At 42.9% G+C, this 20,429-nt stretch overlaps 1 protein-coding gene across 1 annotated transcript in view; it reads right to left on the bottom strand.

The window, feature by feature from the left end:
* The window catches only part of LOC124712361 (meiosis-specific nuclear structural protein 1-like), a 59,316-nt gene that overhangs the window by 23,472 nt on the left and 15,415 nt on the right, over window positions 1-20,429 (bottom strand). The window contains exon 3 of the mRNA XM_047242655.1: window positions 9,849-9,965. Coding sequence (XP_047098611.1) covers window positions 9,849-9,965 — 117 coding nt within the window. The remainder of the gene's footprint in view (window positions 1-9,848; window positions 9,966-20,429) is intronic.

Here is a 20,429-nt window from a genome sequence, read left to right as displayed (position 1 = left end):
CATTATCATTACTTTGCAGATTTTTGAAAGATTATAAAGAAATTATGTGGGAAGGAGATTTAACTGTAATTTTTACACATAGTTCATCTTTTGGAGACGTAATTCTTCGTTGGGTTTATAAAAATTATGCTGGAATTGAAATAAAAGATACTGTTCCTAAAGAAGGTAAAATTGTTATAGAATCTATGGAAATTCGTGAGCATGTTGTTAAATATGAACCAAATTATGAACTTGAACATCGTGATAATATTCTGAAAAATCCTAAAATTCCCACTTCTTTTTATGAACTTCAAACAGAAGATGTTGCTGGATTATCAGGTAAAAATAATTTTGAACTAGATATTACAAAATACTGTAACTCTACAGAATTTGATATACCATATTTTGTATTTGTTCTATTTCAGACAAATCGTAAAAATAATCAGTTAGTTGATTCATCATTATTTGATCATTTTAAACTACAGAATATATATTTAAAAATTGGTGGAAATGAAGTTTTTCCTCGAGAAACGTGGAATATTAATCCGCCAAATAATTTTCTAAAAGCATGTGATGCATTTTTAGATTTTAAACGAATTACTTTACTTAAATCAGATATTGATATTAATCCATTTAGCTTTGTAAATAATCATCCAATTTATAATATGATACGTAGAAAGAATATTGTAATTGCACAGAAAACATCTGTGAAACTTTGTGCAACTTTTAATGATCAAGTTCCAAATGATACTCTTTCTTATGTAATTATGTATGGTTAAAAGAATCTTACATGTGATGCACAACATGGAATCCTTACTGAAAATTTTAATTATTAACATTTGATTCTATATAAATGAATGAAAAACTTAAAAAAAATATAAAAGTGTTCACTTCATGTTTATATACATTTCTGAAACATTTAAAGAGAGATAGAAAAAATGAAAACTAAAAATGTTAATGTAATTTACCTTTATTGCCTAATTTATTTAAATTAATTTACTTATATTCACAATGTAATATTATTTTTCTCATTAATTTTATTTTATATAAATGGACAACACTAAGCCACAATTAAGACAGTGTAGTGAATGTATGATTAAAAAAAGTATTAAAGAATTTTGTAAAGATAAATATCAAAGAGGTGGACGTTGTTATGTATGTAAAGACTGTAAGAAAATTAAAGATACTTGTGAATGTGGTAGAACTGTAAATAAATCTTCATTCAAAAAACATTTACAAACAGCAGCTCATAATAATCTTATAAATCTTATAAATAATGTTATATACATATTGTTTAATATAATTTTTAAAAATTCTCTAATATATTTAATTACATTACATTCACCTACAGGGAATATATGTAAAATAAATGGTTTTTATTAGAGCTATTATTATATTATTTTATTATATTATTATTAGGTAAAAGGGACAGTAGATTAAAAATGTTTCTTCTGGGAGATTAGGACAATTTTGTGAAAAATAAGAAAATCGTGAGTGATGCAGTTACAAGAGGTTTTTTTTATTTTTTATAGAATTTTCCTAGTGTCCCAGATCATACATTTTTAATCTACTTAGGAACCTTTTCCTTTGATGCTAGTGTAATTGGAGAAGTGTAAGTGGAAGTGTTAGCACATCAATCTTGCCAGGTATATGTGTGCTTTATGGAGCTGATGAAGAGGTTTCTGACTAGTATTAACTGAATGAAAGCTGCTAACTCTTGGGAATAAGCTAATATTGCTAACAACAAACGACATTAAAGAAAATATATACTGTGAGGGCAATGTCAGAATTCCCAGACTATTGAATAGAGGTCGACAAGAGGTTATCGAATTTACAACACATATAGCTCGAACATCCCGTTTTTGAGCCAAAAATACCCTTTTTGAATCATAAGAATTACCCCAAAAAATAGTACCATATGACATAAGCGTATGAAAATTTGCGAAGTAGACTACTTTTCATGTTGAACTGTCACTTATTTTAGGTACTGTTCTAATGGTAAATAAAGCAGCAGTTAATTTCTGAACAAGATCCTTAACATGGGCTTTCGACAATAGCTTACTATCTATCTGAACGCCTAGGAACTTGAACTGTTCCGTCTCGCTTATAACATGCCCATTCTGTCTGATCAAAATATCGGTTCTTGTTGAATTGGGAGTTAGAAACTGTAAAAACTGAGTCTTACTGTGATTTAGCATCAAATTATTTTCCACAAGCCACGGCAGGCTTCAGTGCAACGTGCAACGTCTGTAGCAACGTCTGTAGCCCCATCTCCCTTGTTATATCTCCATGCTAGTCTTAGCCGCATACCTGCCATGTATGACAACGGCCTGCCATGTTCGATAATGCGTAAGTCACTCGCTTACACACAGACTGCAAAATTGCAATGTGTGCAGTTACGATGCGCTTCCTTTCCTCTCCACTGCGTCTCGTGTTGTGCTGTGACGTAGCAAAAGGTCTTGCTTCTTTAGGGTGAGTGAAGCTCATCAACGAGGTAGGGAGTGGTGGGGACCAGGTGTCGCTCACTCAGCTTTGTCACGTGGGTACAGTGCGCTAGCAGCATGGTACAGCCAGACAGAGTGGGCGTGGTCTTGTGGTACTGCAGCAGAGGACATTTTGAGTCCTTGTACATAGAGTCTCACAGAGTCACGTTGTGATCGAAGTGATGGAAGCATGCTGGGCTGAAATGCTAACATTCAACGGTCAGACAGCCAGGTCATATTGAAGACTGCTGCTGAGACCGTATAAAGGGCAAATACAGGCTATCAACATGAAACTCAGTGATATCCAAATGCAATTAAAATACCTATGAGAAGCCGACGCTTGTGGTTTGTAGCATCATGTAAAGCAAATGTGGATTACTTTCTAAAAAACTCATTTTGCTTTGCTTCAGTTGCTATATAATTACCAGAAATGACTGCACCTCAAGGGAGAGCCCAATGAGAGGCGCGCGTAAATGAAATAATCATTTTCTGTTGTAAGTAGCCTGTTTAGGTCTTTATGTTGGTAACGCCACGTAGCGCTCTGTATGAAAATCACTGACTGTGCTGTGTGCAGTCTGTGGCTGTTTTGCATTGTTGGAATATTCGCTATTGTAGTGTTGGGCAGTTGGATGTGAATAGCGCGTAGCGTTGCGCAGTTGGAGGTGAGCCGCCAGCAGTGGTGGATGTTGGGAGAGAGATGGCAGAGTTTTAAGAGCGGACGATCTGGACGTGTGGCCGCCAGAAAGAGAAACTTTGTAATACTGGATATCATGAACTGATATATATATATTATGACTTTTGAACATTATTAAGGTAAATACATTGTTTGTTCTGTATCAAAATCTTTCATTTGCTGACTATGCCTATCAGTAGTTAGTACCTTCAGTAGTTAGAATCTTTTATTTAGCTGGCAGTAGTGGCGCTCGCTGTATTGCAGTAGTTCGACTAACGAAGATTTTTGTGAGGTAAGTGATTCATGAAAGGTATAGGTTATTGTTAGTCAGGGCCATTCATTTGTAGGGGTTTTTGAAAGTCAGATTGCGTTGCGCTAAAAATATTGTGTGTCAGTTTAGTGTTGATCAGAATAAGCAATGAGAGTAATGTCTGAGTACGTTCAGTTTTGCTCAGCTGTTTGAAAATCAAATAACGTAGAGGTTTAGCAGCACAGTAATTCATTAATTTTTCAAAGTGGATGTTTCACTGTGTAACGAAATTTCCAGTGTGGATTTCAAGGGAACCCACCAGATGTTAAAGCGATTAAGGTTTGGAATGTAAAGAGACATACAGGTTCTGGAAAACGCACGCCTGATGAAATGTTAAAGATCAGTTGTTAGTTGCTTATCATGTTTACTTCCCATGCTACAAACGCTGCTTCTCTGTGATGATGATCTGCATCTACGACAGCCTGGTACCGCACTAGAGACTGCTCTACTGCTGCCTGAAGCATCTGAGGTCGGATGTTGGCAACCTCCTTGACTGTGCTGATCTTCAACCTCCAACGCGTGTTAGTGTCCCGTCGGTACATCCTCTCTTTGAAGTAAATCCACAACCAGAAATCACATGGAGTCAAATGTGGTGATTTTGGTGGCCACGCAGTTTGGAACGACCGGTCAATGATTCGGTTTTCGCCAGATGTATTGCGGAACAGCCTAGTGACCTCAGGAGTAGTGTGACGTGGAGCTACATCGTCGATGGAAATAGCTGAGTCCAAAGCACCTGTCTTCCGTAGAGCAAGGATCGCATTTTAGCGAAGCAGATCACATTAACTTGTGCCGTTCAAGTTGAATGTCCTTGGTCCTTGGGGTCCGAGTTCCTCAAAGGAAATTGGACAATTCCTGAACTGCGCATGAAACCACGCCACATAGTGACGTGTTCACTATACAGGGGAACGTCATGAAAGTTCGTTGGCGGTGACGATCCTCAAGTGTGTGTTCACTACCGCAGTGAGTTTAAAATACAGTGAGGTGACAATAGATATGGAATAGCGACATGGACATATCGACATGACAGTGGTATTGCGTACACAAGGTATAAAACAACAGTGTATTGGCGGAGCTGTCAGTTGCACTCAGGTGATTCATATGAATAGGTTTCGACGTGATTGTGATCGCACTACTGGAATTAATAGATGCTGAATGCGGAACAATAGTTGGAGCTAGACGCTTGGGACTCTCCATTTCGGAAATCGATAGAGAAGTCAGTATTCCGAGATCCAGGGTGTCAAAAGTGTGCCCAGAACGCCAATTTTCAGGCATTGCCTCGCAGCACGGACAATGCAGTGGCTGATGGCCTTCACTTAACGACCGAGAGCAGCGGCGTTGCAAATTGGAAATTTGTGGTAAGTTCCTATGGGATCAAGCTGCTGAGGTCATCGGTCCCTGGGCTTACACACTACTTAATCCAACTTAAACTATCTTACCGGTACGCTAAGGAAAACACACACACACACCCATGCCCGAAGGAGGACTCCAATCTCCGACGGGTGGAGCCGCGTGAACCTTGGCAAGGCCCCTGCGACCGGGTGGCTACCACTCGCTGCGCGGCGTTTGCCTGGAGTTGTCAGTGCTAACAGACAATCAATGCTGCATGAGATTTGTGGTGATAAATGAAATGAAATGTCGTGTGACGAGGGCCTCCCGTCGGGTAGACCGTTCGCCTGGTGCAAGTCTTTCGACTTGCGCGTCGATGGGGATGAAATGATGATGATTAGGACAACACAACACCCAGTCCCTGAGCAGAGAAAATCTCCGACACAGCCGGGAATCGAACCCGGGCCCTTTGGATTGACAGTCTGTCGCGCTGACCACTCAGCTACAGGGGGCGGACTTTGTGGTGATTCCAATGGTTTGGTCTGTTTTTACATGGAAAGGACTGGGTCTTCTGCACGTTCGGCTACTTGCAGACCATTTGGAGCCATTCATGGATGTCATGTTCCCTAACAATGTTGGAACTTTTATGCGACACAATGCGCCATGTCACGAGGCCACGGTTGTTTACTGCTGATCTGAAGAACATTCTGGACAATTTGAGCGAATACTTTGGTCACCCAGGTCGCCCGACATGAATCGAGAGGTCAGTTCATGCCAAAATCCTGCACCAGCAACACTTTCACCATTACGGACTGCTATAGAGGCAGCATGGCCGAATATTTCTTCAGGAGACTTACAACGACTTGTTGAGTCCATGCCACGTCGAGGTGCTGCACTACACCAGGCAAAAGGAGGTCCAACACAATATTAAGAGGTATTTGATGACTTTCGTCATCTCAGTGTATGTTTCACCGCTACACAAAATATTCCAAGGCCACAGATCATCAACTTCAACCCTTCCAAGAAACGTAAAAGCAAAGTCACGTGTAGAAAGTTGGCGAGTAATGTGAAATTTGTATTGATATTATTTCACAATTGTTCGCCGCACTCTTCTAACTGTGGAACATGAAACGTTCAGCTGTCGTGACACAGCTTGTCCACTGCTTGAAGATCGCATATTGCGTCCAGCATTCTCTGCCATGGCAACAGTAACTTCTACAATTTGTGGCGCTACTGACCGTCGGTCTCTCCTAGGAGCAATTCCCAAATCGCGAATCATGTTTTTCAACCCCGGTGCTCAAAGAGGACGTCTCCATATTCCTTTCATGCGTCGACAGTCACGAAGAGTTGATATTGTTTTGATAAAAGCCGCGCGGGATTATCCGAGCGGTCTCTGGCACTGCAGTCATGGACTGTGCGACTGGTTCCGGCGGAGGTTCGAATCCTCCCTCGGGCATGGCTGTGTGTGTTTGTCCTCAGGATAATTTAGGTTAAGTAGTGTGTAAGCTTAGGGACTGATGACCTTAGCAGTTAAGTCCCATAAGGTTTCACACTCATTTGAACATTTTTTTTTATTTTTATAAAAGCCCTCCTCATGTTGTCCAGACCAATGTTTACTGTCTGTAAATGTAATGCACACTGCTCTTGTGTTTCAACTCTACTCCCCATGCAAGTAGTGGTGTCTAACAGGAAGTCATGACACTAACACGCAAATCCTGCAGCGAACAGTCTGAACACCAATCTTATAAATTTGGGTAGCCATACGGTAAATAGTTTTTCATCTACACTCTCTCAAATAGCGAAAGTTTAATTATAACCACCGTCTGTCTACACTTACGATTTAAAGGCGGCTCTAAAAACTTTGTAGGTAGGCTTTCTCTGTATAGTTTGCATCTATTTGCAAGCGTCTGCCAATTCAGTTTCTTCAGCATCTCTACGACAATCTCCCGCTGCTCAGCAAACTTGTGATCATTCTTATTGTCCTTCGCAATATATGTTCAACAGGCGCACACACTTCAGGGATATTCTAGGATAAGTCCCGCGAGTGATCTGTACGCAGTCACCTTTGTAGACTGATTGCATTTCCCAAGTATTGTACCAGTAAGCCAAAGTGTGCCATCTGCTTTGCCGACGTCTGATCCAGTGTGATCTTTCCACATCATATCAGTACGAAGCGTTACAAAAATGGTTCAAATGGCTCTGAGCACTATGGGACGTAACTTCTGAGGTCATTAGTCCCCTAGAACTTAGAACTACTTAAACCTAACTAACCTAAGGACATCACACACACCCATGCCCGAGGCAGGATTCGAACCTGAGACTGTAGCGGTCGCGCGGTTTCAGACTGTAGTGCCTAGAACCGCTCGGCCACCCCGGCCGGCGAAGCGTTACATCCAAGTATACACATGAGTTGACTAGTTGCAGTTGTGACTCGTTGATACTGTAGTCACAGGATACTACGCTTTTCCGTTTTGAGATGTGAACAATTTGATATTTCTGAACATTAAGAAAAGTTGCCTATCATTGCACCACTTTGAAAGCTTATTAAGGTGCCGCTCGAGGTAGCCGCGCGGTCTCAGGCGCCTTGGCACGGTTCATGCGCCTCTCCCCGTCCGGCATGGGTGTGTGTATTGTCCTGAGCGTAAGTTAGTTTAAGTTAGATTAAGTAGTGTGTAAGCCTAGGGACCGATGACCTCAACAGTCTGGTCCCATAGGAACTTACCAAAAATTTCCAAAATTATTAAGACCTGACTAAGTATTTATGCGGCTTTATTCAGATAATACTTCATTATACATAAGTACATCATTGACGAAAAGACTGTGGTTACTATTAATATTGTCTGAAAGGTCTGTAACATGAACAACAGGGATCTCACACATTTTCCCTGGCGCACACCTAATGTTAATTCTATATCCGTCACTGACTCTCCATCCAAGATAACACTCTGTGCCCTTTTCACCAAAAATCCTGAGTTCGTCACAAATATCAATCGGTACCCCAGGAACATCTATTCATTGTGACACCTTCCAGAGGGATCTTTTGGCACGGCGGGCTATGCAAAGCGCATTACGTACACAACGTCGGAAATGATTATATGAGATGAACGCAAGAGGAAGCATTATCTTTCCGAGACTGTATGTTCCAAGGCGAGTCAAGTACTTAAGAGTAAACCTTAATGTTTTGCACAATACTTTATCCTATCTCTTTTCCTATTACGAATAGCTGAGCATTTCTGGGACACTCACACATTGACTAAACTAAACCGTGATAAATCGCGCCATCTTTTCTCGTTATACTCGATCACTTCTATTAGTTGAACTTGATATGAATCTCAGACTGACTCATATTAGTAAAACACCTGTGTGGTTAGAGTTTTGTAGGTGATCTCTGTGGATGAAATGGAGTGTCTTAGAATTCTTCCTTTGAATCTGGATCTGTCATGTAACATCCGTATCAGTATATTTATGTGGCATTACCGCCTATACTCTCTTCCAGTAGATAGCTCATATAATCTAATGGTTATTACTAGTTTAGGTGTCTGCCTAGCAGTGGTGTAACCAAACAATATCGAGCTTTTCGTGTATTTATCATCATTGTACTACACGTATGTTGACACTTATCTGGCAAACAGTTGTTGTCTAATTATATTTATGACTTTAGTATCAACTATTTAGTGATGCAATGTTGCTGCATAGAATTGCACTGTTCACTGGCAGATCGAGAGAGATACAAATTTGGACCCAACCTCTGCTCCATGCATGTACTTCTCTGCAATCTAAACGCAATCAGATGCTCCGAGGCACAGCTACTTGCCCATCCTGAGTATGGTAGCCTTTCAGACGGACAGTATAATTACTCATCACTTGGTTTTGAAGCTGTAGCATAGCCGCGTTTGCCGACAAAATCCACCTGCTACACAAACAACTGCTTTGATATAAACATTCAAACATGTTTCAACAGCTTTGTGCTACTGTCAATGGATAGATTTATTTAGGTCCGTTAAATGTAAACATACTTTAAGCAATAATTTTGTAACGAAATCAGGCCCAAAATAGTTTTTGTTTGTTGTAATTACCCCAGCCTTTTCTACATTGTTGGGCTACGTTAACTCGCCAACCAAACTCACAATAACTTCATTTAATTGCAGATGACAAGCTACCAACATATGGTAATGTAAAGAAATTTTCACATAACCAAACATGTACAAAAAGTAGGGTAATTATAAGACAGAAAAAACTGTTTTTAGAACTGATTTTGTTAGAATGATTATTACTTTCAATATTTTTACGTTTTAAAGGACTGGATAAAACTGCCCACTGACCATGGCGCTAAAGGTACTAACCCATGTTTGGGCGTTTACATAAAAAACAATGGTTTCCATAATAGGTCGATCTGAAATCCAGAATTAAGACAGCATAATGACTCGATAACAGCCTATTGCAATCCTCATCCGATAGGTATCGTAGACCTTTCAAGGCATTCTTTTTTTAACGTACCGAAACCTGATATTCGCGTGGGGAGAGATCATAGCTACAAGGGGGTGCTGAAGCGTCTCCCATTTGAGTTGTAGTAACTTCTGCGTTACCACATTTGCTTTATCATGAACCACAACGATGGTTTCCGACAGACATGCTGCTTCACATACATTCTTCATTGTCCGAGGGATGTATATCAGTGTTTGTCCTTCGGCAGGCAAGAAAAGAATAACAGCACGTTGGTCCCCTTTGGACACATTTGGTAATACGTCGCCAAAATTCAAGTTTGTGTATTTCCCGCACACGCGATGGAAATACAGGAAAAACATACTAAATCGTTGTCTAGATATTGGTTGTTATATAGCAGTATCAGAGTCGCTCTAAGTTGCATATATGCTGCAGCAACGCCCTCAAACGGAAACTTATTGATCAGCACTTACAATAATTGAGCTAGTGTAATGGCATTGCTCATAAACTTGTGTAACAGAATGCTGCAATTTGTCACATCCCAGCGTCAAAAGCTAACAACGATCCAAACAACAGTGATGGCAGATCTTACCCGTGTACAGGGCGAGCACACTGTGGCTCTACCTTCACTCACCTCGTGGTCACGGAGTAGCTCCGGGTACGCCATGAGTTCCATCTTTCGTGTGAGTTCGTTTCTCTCCTTGAACAAATCGTCACGGTGCATCTTCGCCTTCACCACTTCCTGTCGGGCCTGTGAGCAGAAACGTAGTTCTGTTATTGGTCTGTCCAGCGTCTACAGTCATGTCTGTAAGTTGGGAAGTACTGAACCTACCAGTATCACCCATATACAATGACCCATGACTTTATCAAAATGGTGGACATAAACCAAGTCATAACTGAACAGGCGATTTTTACACCCGGTACTATGCTGGAAATCAGTTTCATCACAACTTATTTTCCAAGACGTTCCCACCTTCCATTCTCTCTCTCTCTCTCTCTCTCTCTCTCTCTCTCTCTCTCTCTCTCTCCCTGTCTCTGTCTCTTTCTCTGTCTCTCCCTCTGCACACGTGTGAAGTCTCACACTACAGCTTCATTATATCAAGGGTGGAAGCCTACTTCGCTGTTATAAGACTGAACCAACTTTCAAGTCAGGGAGCCTTCGAGATTGTGTAGCAGGTGATTCCGTGAATATGTTACTTAGTTTCAGGGATGTTGGAAATGGGTAACGGTATCAGTTTGAGGTAAGGGACACTGGTCTGGTAACGACCGAGTCGAAAGTAATCAGCGAAAATCATTGTGATACCTGTGACGGTGGACCTCTTTGTTTTCCTTTATTTTGGAAGTGGTAGTATTGACCACACCGTGAAAAAATTGTCTAGTAAACATGGGCTCTATAATACGTTAAGAGTTAGGAGCACTTGCTCATTAGAGAAGATATGCTCGTCAGTATCAGATATGAACAAGTGCTCATAGGTCTTAAGGTATACACTTTAAGAGTCCTTGTTTACTAGGCATTTTCTTTGTGTTTTTGTCCCTAGTACCACCTCTCAAAATATGGAAAGCAAAGGGCTTGCACTAGAAGAGGTGCACTGTCAGAGGTATCAAAAGGATTTTCGCTTACAACTTTCGACTAGGTTGTTTCCAGACCAGGGCCCCTTACTTCAAATTGATACATTCATCCTTCTGTAACATCTCTGGAAGCTTGTAACATCACATATCACACTGTGAATACTAGCATATTACCTGATATTACCTGCAGCTTCAGCTGCATACACATACAGCACATACATAGCACACATCTCCTCCATATTCTCATTATGCATATTTCCTCCGTCTCCCTCTCTCTTTCCATTTCCTCCTCACCCCTCTTTCTGTCCATCTCGTCGTCCCCCTTTTCCTTTTCTACCTGCTCACTACCCAGTGCTGTCTTCCACTTGCCCCCAACATAGCCATCTCCAGTTCCCTACATACATACAGGCTACATATATTGCACACATCTGTTTCTTCCCTTCTCTCTGTCCGCTTCCTCCTTCCCCATCTCTTTCCATCTCCTCATACCCCTCTCTCTGTTCATCTCCTCCTCCCCTCTCTGTCAGTACATCTCCTCCTCCTCCTCCTCCTCCTCCTCCTCTCTCTGTTCCCTTCTCCCCCCTCCCTTCGACTTTCTCCTCCTATCATTTATCCATCTCCTCCTCATCACTCTACCTGTCTAATCCCCTCACTCACTCCAACTCTTACCACCCTTTCTCTCCATCCATCCCCTCTTCGTCTATCTCTGTGCCCATCTCTCGCTACTTCTCTGTCTGCCTCCTCCTGCCATCTCTTTCTGTCCACCTGCTCCTCCTCTTTTCCGTCTCCCCCTCTCTCTCTTCCTCCCTCATTCCACCTCTCTCTGTCAATCTCAGTCATGTCCTTCTGTAAGTACTCTCTCTGGAACACAGTCCAATACTACCAACACAGTATGCCAGTCATTCAGCGTCGCCACGACTTCAGTCATTTCCAACACTTTTTCACCCCAATGCACATCTCCACCTTCAAGGGAGACAGGTGACATTTATCCCCACAGTAATTCCTTCCAGATATCTTTCCAAGCGATAAGTAGTATATGTACCAAATTTAATTGAAACGGATACAGTTGTTTAGGAGACGTGGAACATAAACATATACAGGGCTATTACAAATAATTGAAGCGATTTCATAAATTCACTGTAGCTCCATTCATTGACATATGGTCACGACACACTACAGATACGTAGAAAAACTCTGCAACGACACTCCAGGACGAAGTTCAACAAAGATCCACCAACTGCTAACTCCATTCGGCGATGGTATGCGCAGTTTAAAGCTTCTTGATGCCTCTGTAAGGGGAAATCAACGGGTCGGCCTGCAGTGAGTGAAGAAACGGTTGAACACGTGCGGGCAAGTTTCACGCGTAGCCCGCGGAAGTCGACGAATAAAGCAAGCAGGGAGCTAAACGTACCACAGCCGACGGTTTGGAAAATCTTACGGAAAACGCTAAAGCAGAAGCCTTACCGTTTACAATTGCTACACCTGATGACAAAGTCAAACGCTTTGAATTTTCGGCGCGGTTGCAACAGCTCATGGAAGAGGATGCGTTCAGTGCGAAACTTGTTTTCAGTGATGAAGCAATATTTTTTCTTAATAGTGAAGTGAACAGACACAATGTGCGAATCTGGGCGGTAGAGAACCCTCACGCATTCGTGCAGCAAATTCGCAATTCACCAAAAGTTAACGTGTTTTGTGCAATCTCACGGTTTAAAGTTTACGGCCCCTTTTTCTTCTGCGAAAAAAACGTTACAGGACACGTGTATCTGGACATGCTGGAAAATTGGCTCATGCCACGACTGGAGACCGACAGCCCCTACTTCATCTTTCAACAGGATGGTGCTCCACCGCACTTCCATCATGATGTTCGGCATTTCTTAAACAGGAGATTGGAAAACCGATGGACCGGTCGTGGTGGAGATCATGATCAGCAATTCATGTCATGGCCTCCACGCTCTCCCGACTTAACCCCATGCGATTTCTTTCTGTGGGGTTATCTGAAAGATTCAGTGTTTAAACCTCCTCCACCAAGAAACGTGCCAGAACTGCGAGCTCGCATCAACGATGCTTTCGAACTCATTGATGGGGACATGCTGCGCCGAGTGTGGGAGGAACTTGATTATCGGCTTGATGTCTGCCGAATCACTAAAGGGGCACATATCGAACATTTGTGAATGCCTAAAAAACTTTTTGAGTTTTTGTATGTGTGTGCAAAGCATTGTGAAAATATCTCAAATAATAAAGTTATTGTAGAGCTGCGAAATCGCTTCAATCATTTGTAATAACCCTGTACATCAATTTATACTCCATAAAGGAGCTGCACACAGAAAGACATGGCAGATTGTGATCATTTGTGACAGGCAGACAGATGGTACCTCATACTTTCATCTCTGAGGAAAGAACATGTGTTGTGTGCAACATGATCAAAACATATAGAAGTGCAGCATGGACACGTGCAGGTCTCAGATGAGTCCTGTGATACTCCACACAGCACCACTTGCATATTGATGAGCAGATCCTACAGATTGGTGGATCTAGGTGGAGTCGCAATGACACACTCCATGGCATCCAATACATTCTTTACTGAATAGATATAGGTCAAAGAATAACACTTCTTATACTGTCACACGAAACTGGCAGGACATTTCATGAGAGACGATATATTCGTCTTTGTGGTGCTCTCCACCATGCCTCTAGACGCAGACCCAGCAGTTGTGATCTCCAAGTTAGAAGTGGGTCTTTTCCGACATGAGGAGAGTCGGGCACGACGCTATAGGGGTATGAGTGGCAGGCATTATAGCGGTTGTTGTGTGATGAACCCTGCATCATGTAACCAGTTGCCAGAGGTACTAGCACTTACAGGAAGTTATATAGAAGACCGAACAGCCCATTGAATGATCCTTACCATTGGTGCCTAATCTGCTCATGTGTGGTGGACAATCCTTTTGAGTTCCCTCCTTGTGGTGGCGCACCTCGTATTGTACACATCATGCTTTCCTGTACCCATTTCGAGAACAAGGGCAATAGAGGTGTTCATATGACAAGTGTGGCGCACAATACAATGATTGGGCCACAGCCTCACAATGCAGCCCTTCTCGAAATCGTCCAGCTGGGCAGCCTACTGTAAAACGTGATCCCTGGCCACAGTACATGTTCAGGTGATGCTGTAGTGACGCTGCCCACTGTGTACTGGCCAGTACGGTCTTTGGAGCACACTTATATCAACCAATATTCATGACATCACGAACCCATCTCTACTCGTGAAGTGCATGGCTGATGGAGTGCAGCACACCCACCCAGATTGCAGTGCATCAGTTGGGTCCTTCTGGGGCAGCTATTTTTATGACAGAGAGTGTATATATGTATACAGGATGCACCAGGAGGAATTGTCAGTATTCAGGAATATGACGGGAATGCTCATTTGAAGGGAAAATACTTCATATAGACACATGCTCTATTTCGAGAATGGTTTCCAAGATAGATCACATTTAATGTAAATTATTTATTGGGCTAATGGCGTGCATGTACTTGTCTTAACCGCTGAGCCTCTTTCACCTTTTATTCTAGCCCAATCTGACTCATTGCTGTCTTTCTGCCAGTAAACTACTCTGTTGAATGCACAATGATATATGTGGTGTCACCGCCAGACACCACACTTGCTAGGTGGTAGTTTTAAATCGGCCGCGGTCCATTAGTACATGTCGGACCCGCGTGTCGCCACTGTCAGGGATCGCAGACCGAGCGCCACCACAAGGCAGGTCTCGAGATACGGACTAGCACTCGCCCCAGTTGTACGGACGACGTAGCTAGCGATGCACACTGACGAAGCCTCGCTCCTTTGCCGAGCAGATAGTTAGAATAGCCTTCAGCTAAGTCAATGGCTACGACCTAGCAAGGCGCCATTAGTAACATTGCATGTATCTAAAGAGTCTCACTTGTATCGCCACAATCTCCAGATGTACCAAAAGGATGGATTTAAGTTAAGTATTCCAGAAGCTACGTACTTTTCTTTATAGCATTCATTACGTATCCTGTTTCAGACCTCACGGCATCCTGCTTTAGCTTAGCGCGTGCCTTTCGGCTTCCTCTCATTGTGTCTAGGCTGTCTTGTCTAGACACAACAATATATGATGTGTTGTGAGTGTAGAAGTGCGTGGGTTTCAGAGTGTATAAGACAGAAGCTGATGAAGGAATGATACCGTAGCGTGATCCGAGTACGGGATACATTTCCCCATTCAAGATATATTACGGCGCTGGATAGCCTTTAGCAAAAACAGTGACGGAACTATTGACACCTTCTGATGGAAAGTGGCATTACCTCTGCATGGGTAATTATTCTAACAGTGTACAACTTGCAGAGAATTTACTTGAAAAGAAAATTAAAGCGTGCAAAAGTCAATGCGTTTGAAGCTTGTCATCTATGGAAAAATGACAAGCTGCAGGCGACAAGCGAATAAATTTGTACGACACGTGCTGACGGCAAAGTGTTAACCTAATCACTGAACTGGGCGTGGTAGTACGAGGAGCAAGTAATGCGACACGGTTTTTTCTCGGCCTTTTTCGGTTTAAATAATGCGTAATTTGTTGTGGGACATCGTGGACTATTTCCGTTTCAGCCCCTATAGTTTCATTAAGTTCCAACAGGCACCGGCGCTGTACATAGTCTTCATAATGGCGTCTGTAATGGAAGTGCTTTTCAAGCAGAGGGCTGTCATTGGGTTTCTTTTGGGGGAAAACCAGAACTTCGAGACATTCATAGGCACTTGCAGAATGTCTACAGATACTTGGCAGTGAACAAAAGCACGGTGAGCCTTTTCCGGCTGCACACAGCTGTGAACCTTGCAATGTTGGAATGTGCGGGCACTCTCATTCGAGGGGATTGACAGATCACAATCAGATAGCATGCTGCTCAACTGATGCCTCTGTTGGTAATGCTGACACACTCCTCCACCACTTGGGGTACTGGAAAACTGTGTACCCGCTGGGTTACTCTACACCTAACAGAAGACCATACAGACCAACGAAGAATCATTTGTGTGGTATTGCTTAGGTGTTACGAGGCTGATCGTGTCAATTCTTTGTCGAACATTGTCACAGCTGATGACATATTGGTTTATCACTTCGAACTGGGAACAAAACAGAAATCCATGGTTTGACGCTACACCAACTCTCCTCCAAAGATAAAGTTCAAAGACGCACACTCGGCCCGTAAAGTCATGGCGACTCCCTTCTGGGACTCTGATGTGTACTGTACTGGCCTCAGGTAATGGAAGAAATGCCTTGAGCGTATTCGTCGCCACAAAAATGCAAACGATCTTCTCCTTCTCGATGGCAACGCGACGCCTCAACACAAATCTGGGCACCCGACAGCAGCTCACAAAACTTCGTGAGGCTATTCTTCCTCATCCGTCCTATAGCCCGGATCTTGAACCTTCTGACTTCCATCTGTGATCTGTGAGGCCCAATGGAGGATGTTCTCCGCGGAAAGCAGTACTTGGACGTTGGGGGTGTTACTGATGCAGGAAGACGTTGACTCCGAAGTCGCCTAGAGTAGTACCATGTAGGCGCACAGGCCGTCCCTGTAAGGGGGCGTAAGGCCGCCGCAGTGAACGGAGTATATGTTGAAAAATAGATTTTTGTAGCCAAAAGAGTAGGGAATAATATGGCGTATTGGAATCATGAATAAAAGCAACATGCTTCCAAAAAAACAGAGTTGCATTACTTATTGAACGCCCTTTGTACAGTGAACCGGCTACGAAGCTCGCAGACCACACGCCACTACGTTTTCGTCTGTGGGATCGCACGAAGCCCAGAATGAAGAAACTAAAGACGAATGCCCAAGGTGAACTCCTTGTTCACATCATAGACACCACTGCCCTCATGGCAGAATTTGCAAAGGTGCACAGGAAAGCTACGCAACATATTCTCCCGAGACTATACAAAAGTACTCAAGTTGAACATCGGATATTCGAATATTTTTTGTGAACTTTAATGTATGTGTACTATAATGCTTAAAGGCCAATTTGTTTGAAATATGGTTTCTTTTCAGTTGATACTTTGTAAATCGCATGTTCTAATGTTCACTGTTGCACATGTGTAAATGTGACAATGTATTGCATAATACTGAAAAGCTGGCCAGAGTGGCCGAGCGGTTCTAGCCGCTACAGTCTGGAACCGCGCGACCGCTACGGTCACAGGTTCGAATCCTGCCTCGGACATGGATGTGTGTGATGTCCTTAGGTTAGTTAGGTTTAAGTAGTTCTAAGTTCTAGGGGGGCTGGTGACCTCAGACCCATAGCGCTCAGAGCCATTTGAACCATTTGAATACTGAAAATAAATAACAATGTACATTAAATGTGTTCCATCTCGAAAATCACTCGGAGTAGAAGGTATGTCAATATGAAGCTTTTACTTCAAATGATAGTTCCTGTCATCTGCATGAATATTGACCATTCCTCCTGGAACACTCTATATATAATCTCATGTGTTGCGCGTTGCCACCTCTTATTTTGCCTCTTTACTAATGACAAGGGCGTGGAAGCTGGTCAAAGAAACTGCCACCGCGGGTATTTGGTCAGTCAAGCAAAAGGTTTGTTCACACAAATGCAGGTTGAATGAATATATCGTACTCAATTTATTCCGAAAAATTGCTGCACTGTTGACAACTTGTTCTCGCCGTGGCCAGCAATAATCAGAGGCCTGACTCTAGGCGAGCATCTATGTACTGGATGTTAGCAAATGGAGCTATCAACAACTTGGAATAATGTTCGGCAACGCCCGGCCGGTTAGCCGAGAGGTCTAGCGCACGGCTTTCCGGAGTGGGAAGGAGCACCTGATCCCCGGCACGAATCTGCCCGGTGGACTTGCGTCGAGGTCCGGTAAACCGGCCAGTCTGTGGATGGTTTTCAGGCGGATTTCGATCTGCCTCGGAAAATACGGGCTGGTTCCCCTTATTCCGCCTCAGTTGCTGCCCAAACAAGTTCTCCACGTACGCATACACTACCATTACTCTACCAAGCAACACACTTGTCTGGTGTGAGACATTCCCTGGTGGTGGTGGGGTCCACCGGGGGCCGAACCGGAGGCTCCGTTCTCCCCGTCGTTTCTAGGTCTCCGGTTCACATACAGTACAATACAATACAATGTTCGGCACCAACTAGCAACACGGAACTTTCACTAGAAGCACGAAACTACAAGTACAAGTAGAAGTAGATGTAGAAATAGAGCGTGGTGTCATGTTGCTGACGCTTACAACGCCGTCCTGTCGGTCTTCGTTGGTCGGCAGCCTGGCCGTTGTTTACTGGCGAAGATATTCACAGCGCCGCTCGCGGAGCTCGAAGGAATCTTCGAGTCGCCGGCTCGGGCAGTATCGATAAGCTACGATACTGCCGTATCGACGTATATTGTTGCTTGTTTGGCCTGCAGTCCGAAGGCTGGTATGATGCATCTCTCCAGGCCACTCTACCCTGGGCAAACTCCTTCATCTCCGAATAACAACTGAAATCCACAGCCTTTTGGAGCTGTTTTCTGTGCTCATCTCGTGGTCTCCCTCTGCAATTTTTACTGCACGCTTCCCTCTAACACTAACTTTACGATCCCTTGGTGTGTCAGAGTGTGTCCTCTCAACCGATCCCTTGTTTTAGTCAAGTTACGCCACAAGATTCTTGTCTCCCCAATTCTGTTTAGCACGTCCTCATTACCAGGAAGTTTCACCTCCTCATTAGTTATACGATCTACCTGTCTAATATTGAGAATTCTTCTAAAGCACCACATTTCAGGAGCCTCTATTCTCTTCTTGTTTCAGCTGTTTATCATCAATTTTTCATTTACGTACATGGCTTCACTCCATACAAATACTCCATACGATATCATTCAGAGAAGACTTCCTTACGCTTAAATCTATATTCAATGTTAACAAATTTCTCTTCTTCAGAAAACAATTTTCTTGCCTTTGCCCGTCTACAAATGGCTATAAGCGCTATGGGAATTAACATCTGAGGTCATCAGTCCCATATACTTAGAATTACTTAAACCTAACTAACCCAAGGACATCACACACATCCATGCCCGAGGCAGGATTCGAACCTGCGACCGTAGCAGCACCGCGGTTCCGGACTGAAGCGCCTAGAACCGCTCGGTCACCACGGTCGGCATGCCCGTCTACATTTTATATTCTCTCTACTTCGGTCATCATGGTTGTTTTAAAGCCCAAATAGCAAACCTCATCAAGTACATTCAGTGTTTCATTTCGTAATCTAATTTCCTCATCATCGCCTGATTTAATTCGATTACATTCTTTTCTTGATATTCATCTTAGCCGCGCGGAATGGCCGCGTGATCTGAGGCGGTTTGTCACTGTTCGTGCGGCTCCCCCCGTCGGAGGTTCGAGTCCTCCCTCGTGCATGGGTGTGTGTGTGTTGTCCATAGCGTAACTTAGATTAAGTAGTATGTAGGCTTAGGGACCGATGACCTAAGTAATTTGGTCCCATAAGACCTACCACAAATTTCAAAATTATTCATCTTATATCCTGCTTTCAAAACACTGTCCATTCCATTCAACTGCACTTCCAAGGCCTTTATCGTCTCTGAAACAATTACTGTGTCTACGGCACACCTCAACGTTTTCCTCTCCTTGAAATATAATTCCCTCTCCAGTTTTTTCTTTGGTTTCCTTTACTGCTTGCTCATGGTTCAGATTGAATACCATCGGCGAAATGCTTCCACCTATTTCACTCCCTACTCAACCACTACTTCCATTTCATGTCCCTAGACTCTTGTAACTGCCATCTGGTTTCTGTACAAGTTGTAAAATGTCTCCTATTCCATGGATTTTACCGCTGCTAACTTCAAAATTTCAAAGAGAGTATTCCACTAAACATCGTGGAAACTTTTCTGTAAGTCTACAGATGCTATAAGCATAGCTTTGTCTTCCCTTGGCCTATCTTCTGAGATAAGTCGCAGGGTCAGTATTGCCTCGCAGTGTCCCTACATTTCTGTGGAATCCAAACTGATCTTCTCCGAGGTCGATTTCCATGGGTTTTTGCATTCTTCTGTAAAGAATTCGTGTTAGTGTTTTGCAACTATAACTTATTAAACTGATAATTCTCTAATGTTCACACCTGTTAGCAGCTGCTTACTTTGGAATTGGAATTACTACAATCTGCTTGAAGTCTGACGGTATTTCGCCTGTCTCATACATCTTGCACACCAGGTCGAAGAGCTTTGTCATTGCTGGTTCTCCCAAGGGTATCAGTACTTTTTACGGATATCGTTTACCCCAGGGCCTTGTTTCGACTTAGATCTTTCAGAGCTCTGTCAAAATCTTCTCGCAGTATCATATCTCCCATCTCATCTTCATCTACATCCACTTCCCTTTTTATAATATTGCCTTCAAGTTCATCTCCATCTATATACTCCTTCCACCTTTCAGCTTTCCCTTCTTTGCTTAGGACTGGTTTTCAGTCTCAGCTCTTCATATTCATACAGCTGCTTCTCTTTTCCCCAAACGCTTCTTTAATTTTCCCGTAGGCAGTATTTATCATTCCCCTAGCGAAATATGCTTCTAAATCCTTACATTTGTCCTCTAGCCATTTCTGCATACCCATTTTGCATTTCCTGTCAGTCTCATTTTTTGAACGTTTGTATCTCC

Source organism: Schistocerca piceifrons, chromosome 8, assembly GCF_021461385.2.
Source record: "Schistocerca piceifrons isolate TAMUIC-IGC-003096 chromosome 8, iqSchPice1.1, whole genome shotgun sequence".
Classification (NCBI taxonomy): Eukaryota; Metazoa; Arthropoda; class Insecta; order Orthoptera; family Acrididae; genus Schistocerca; species Schistocerca piceifrons.
The sequence above is the reverse complement of the archived record's forward strand: the minus strand, read 5'-3'. Positions and strand labels throughout refer to the sequence as shown.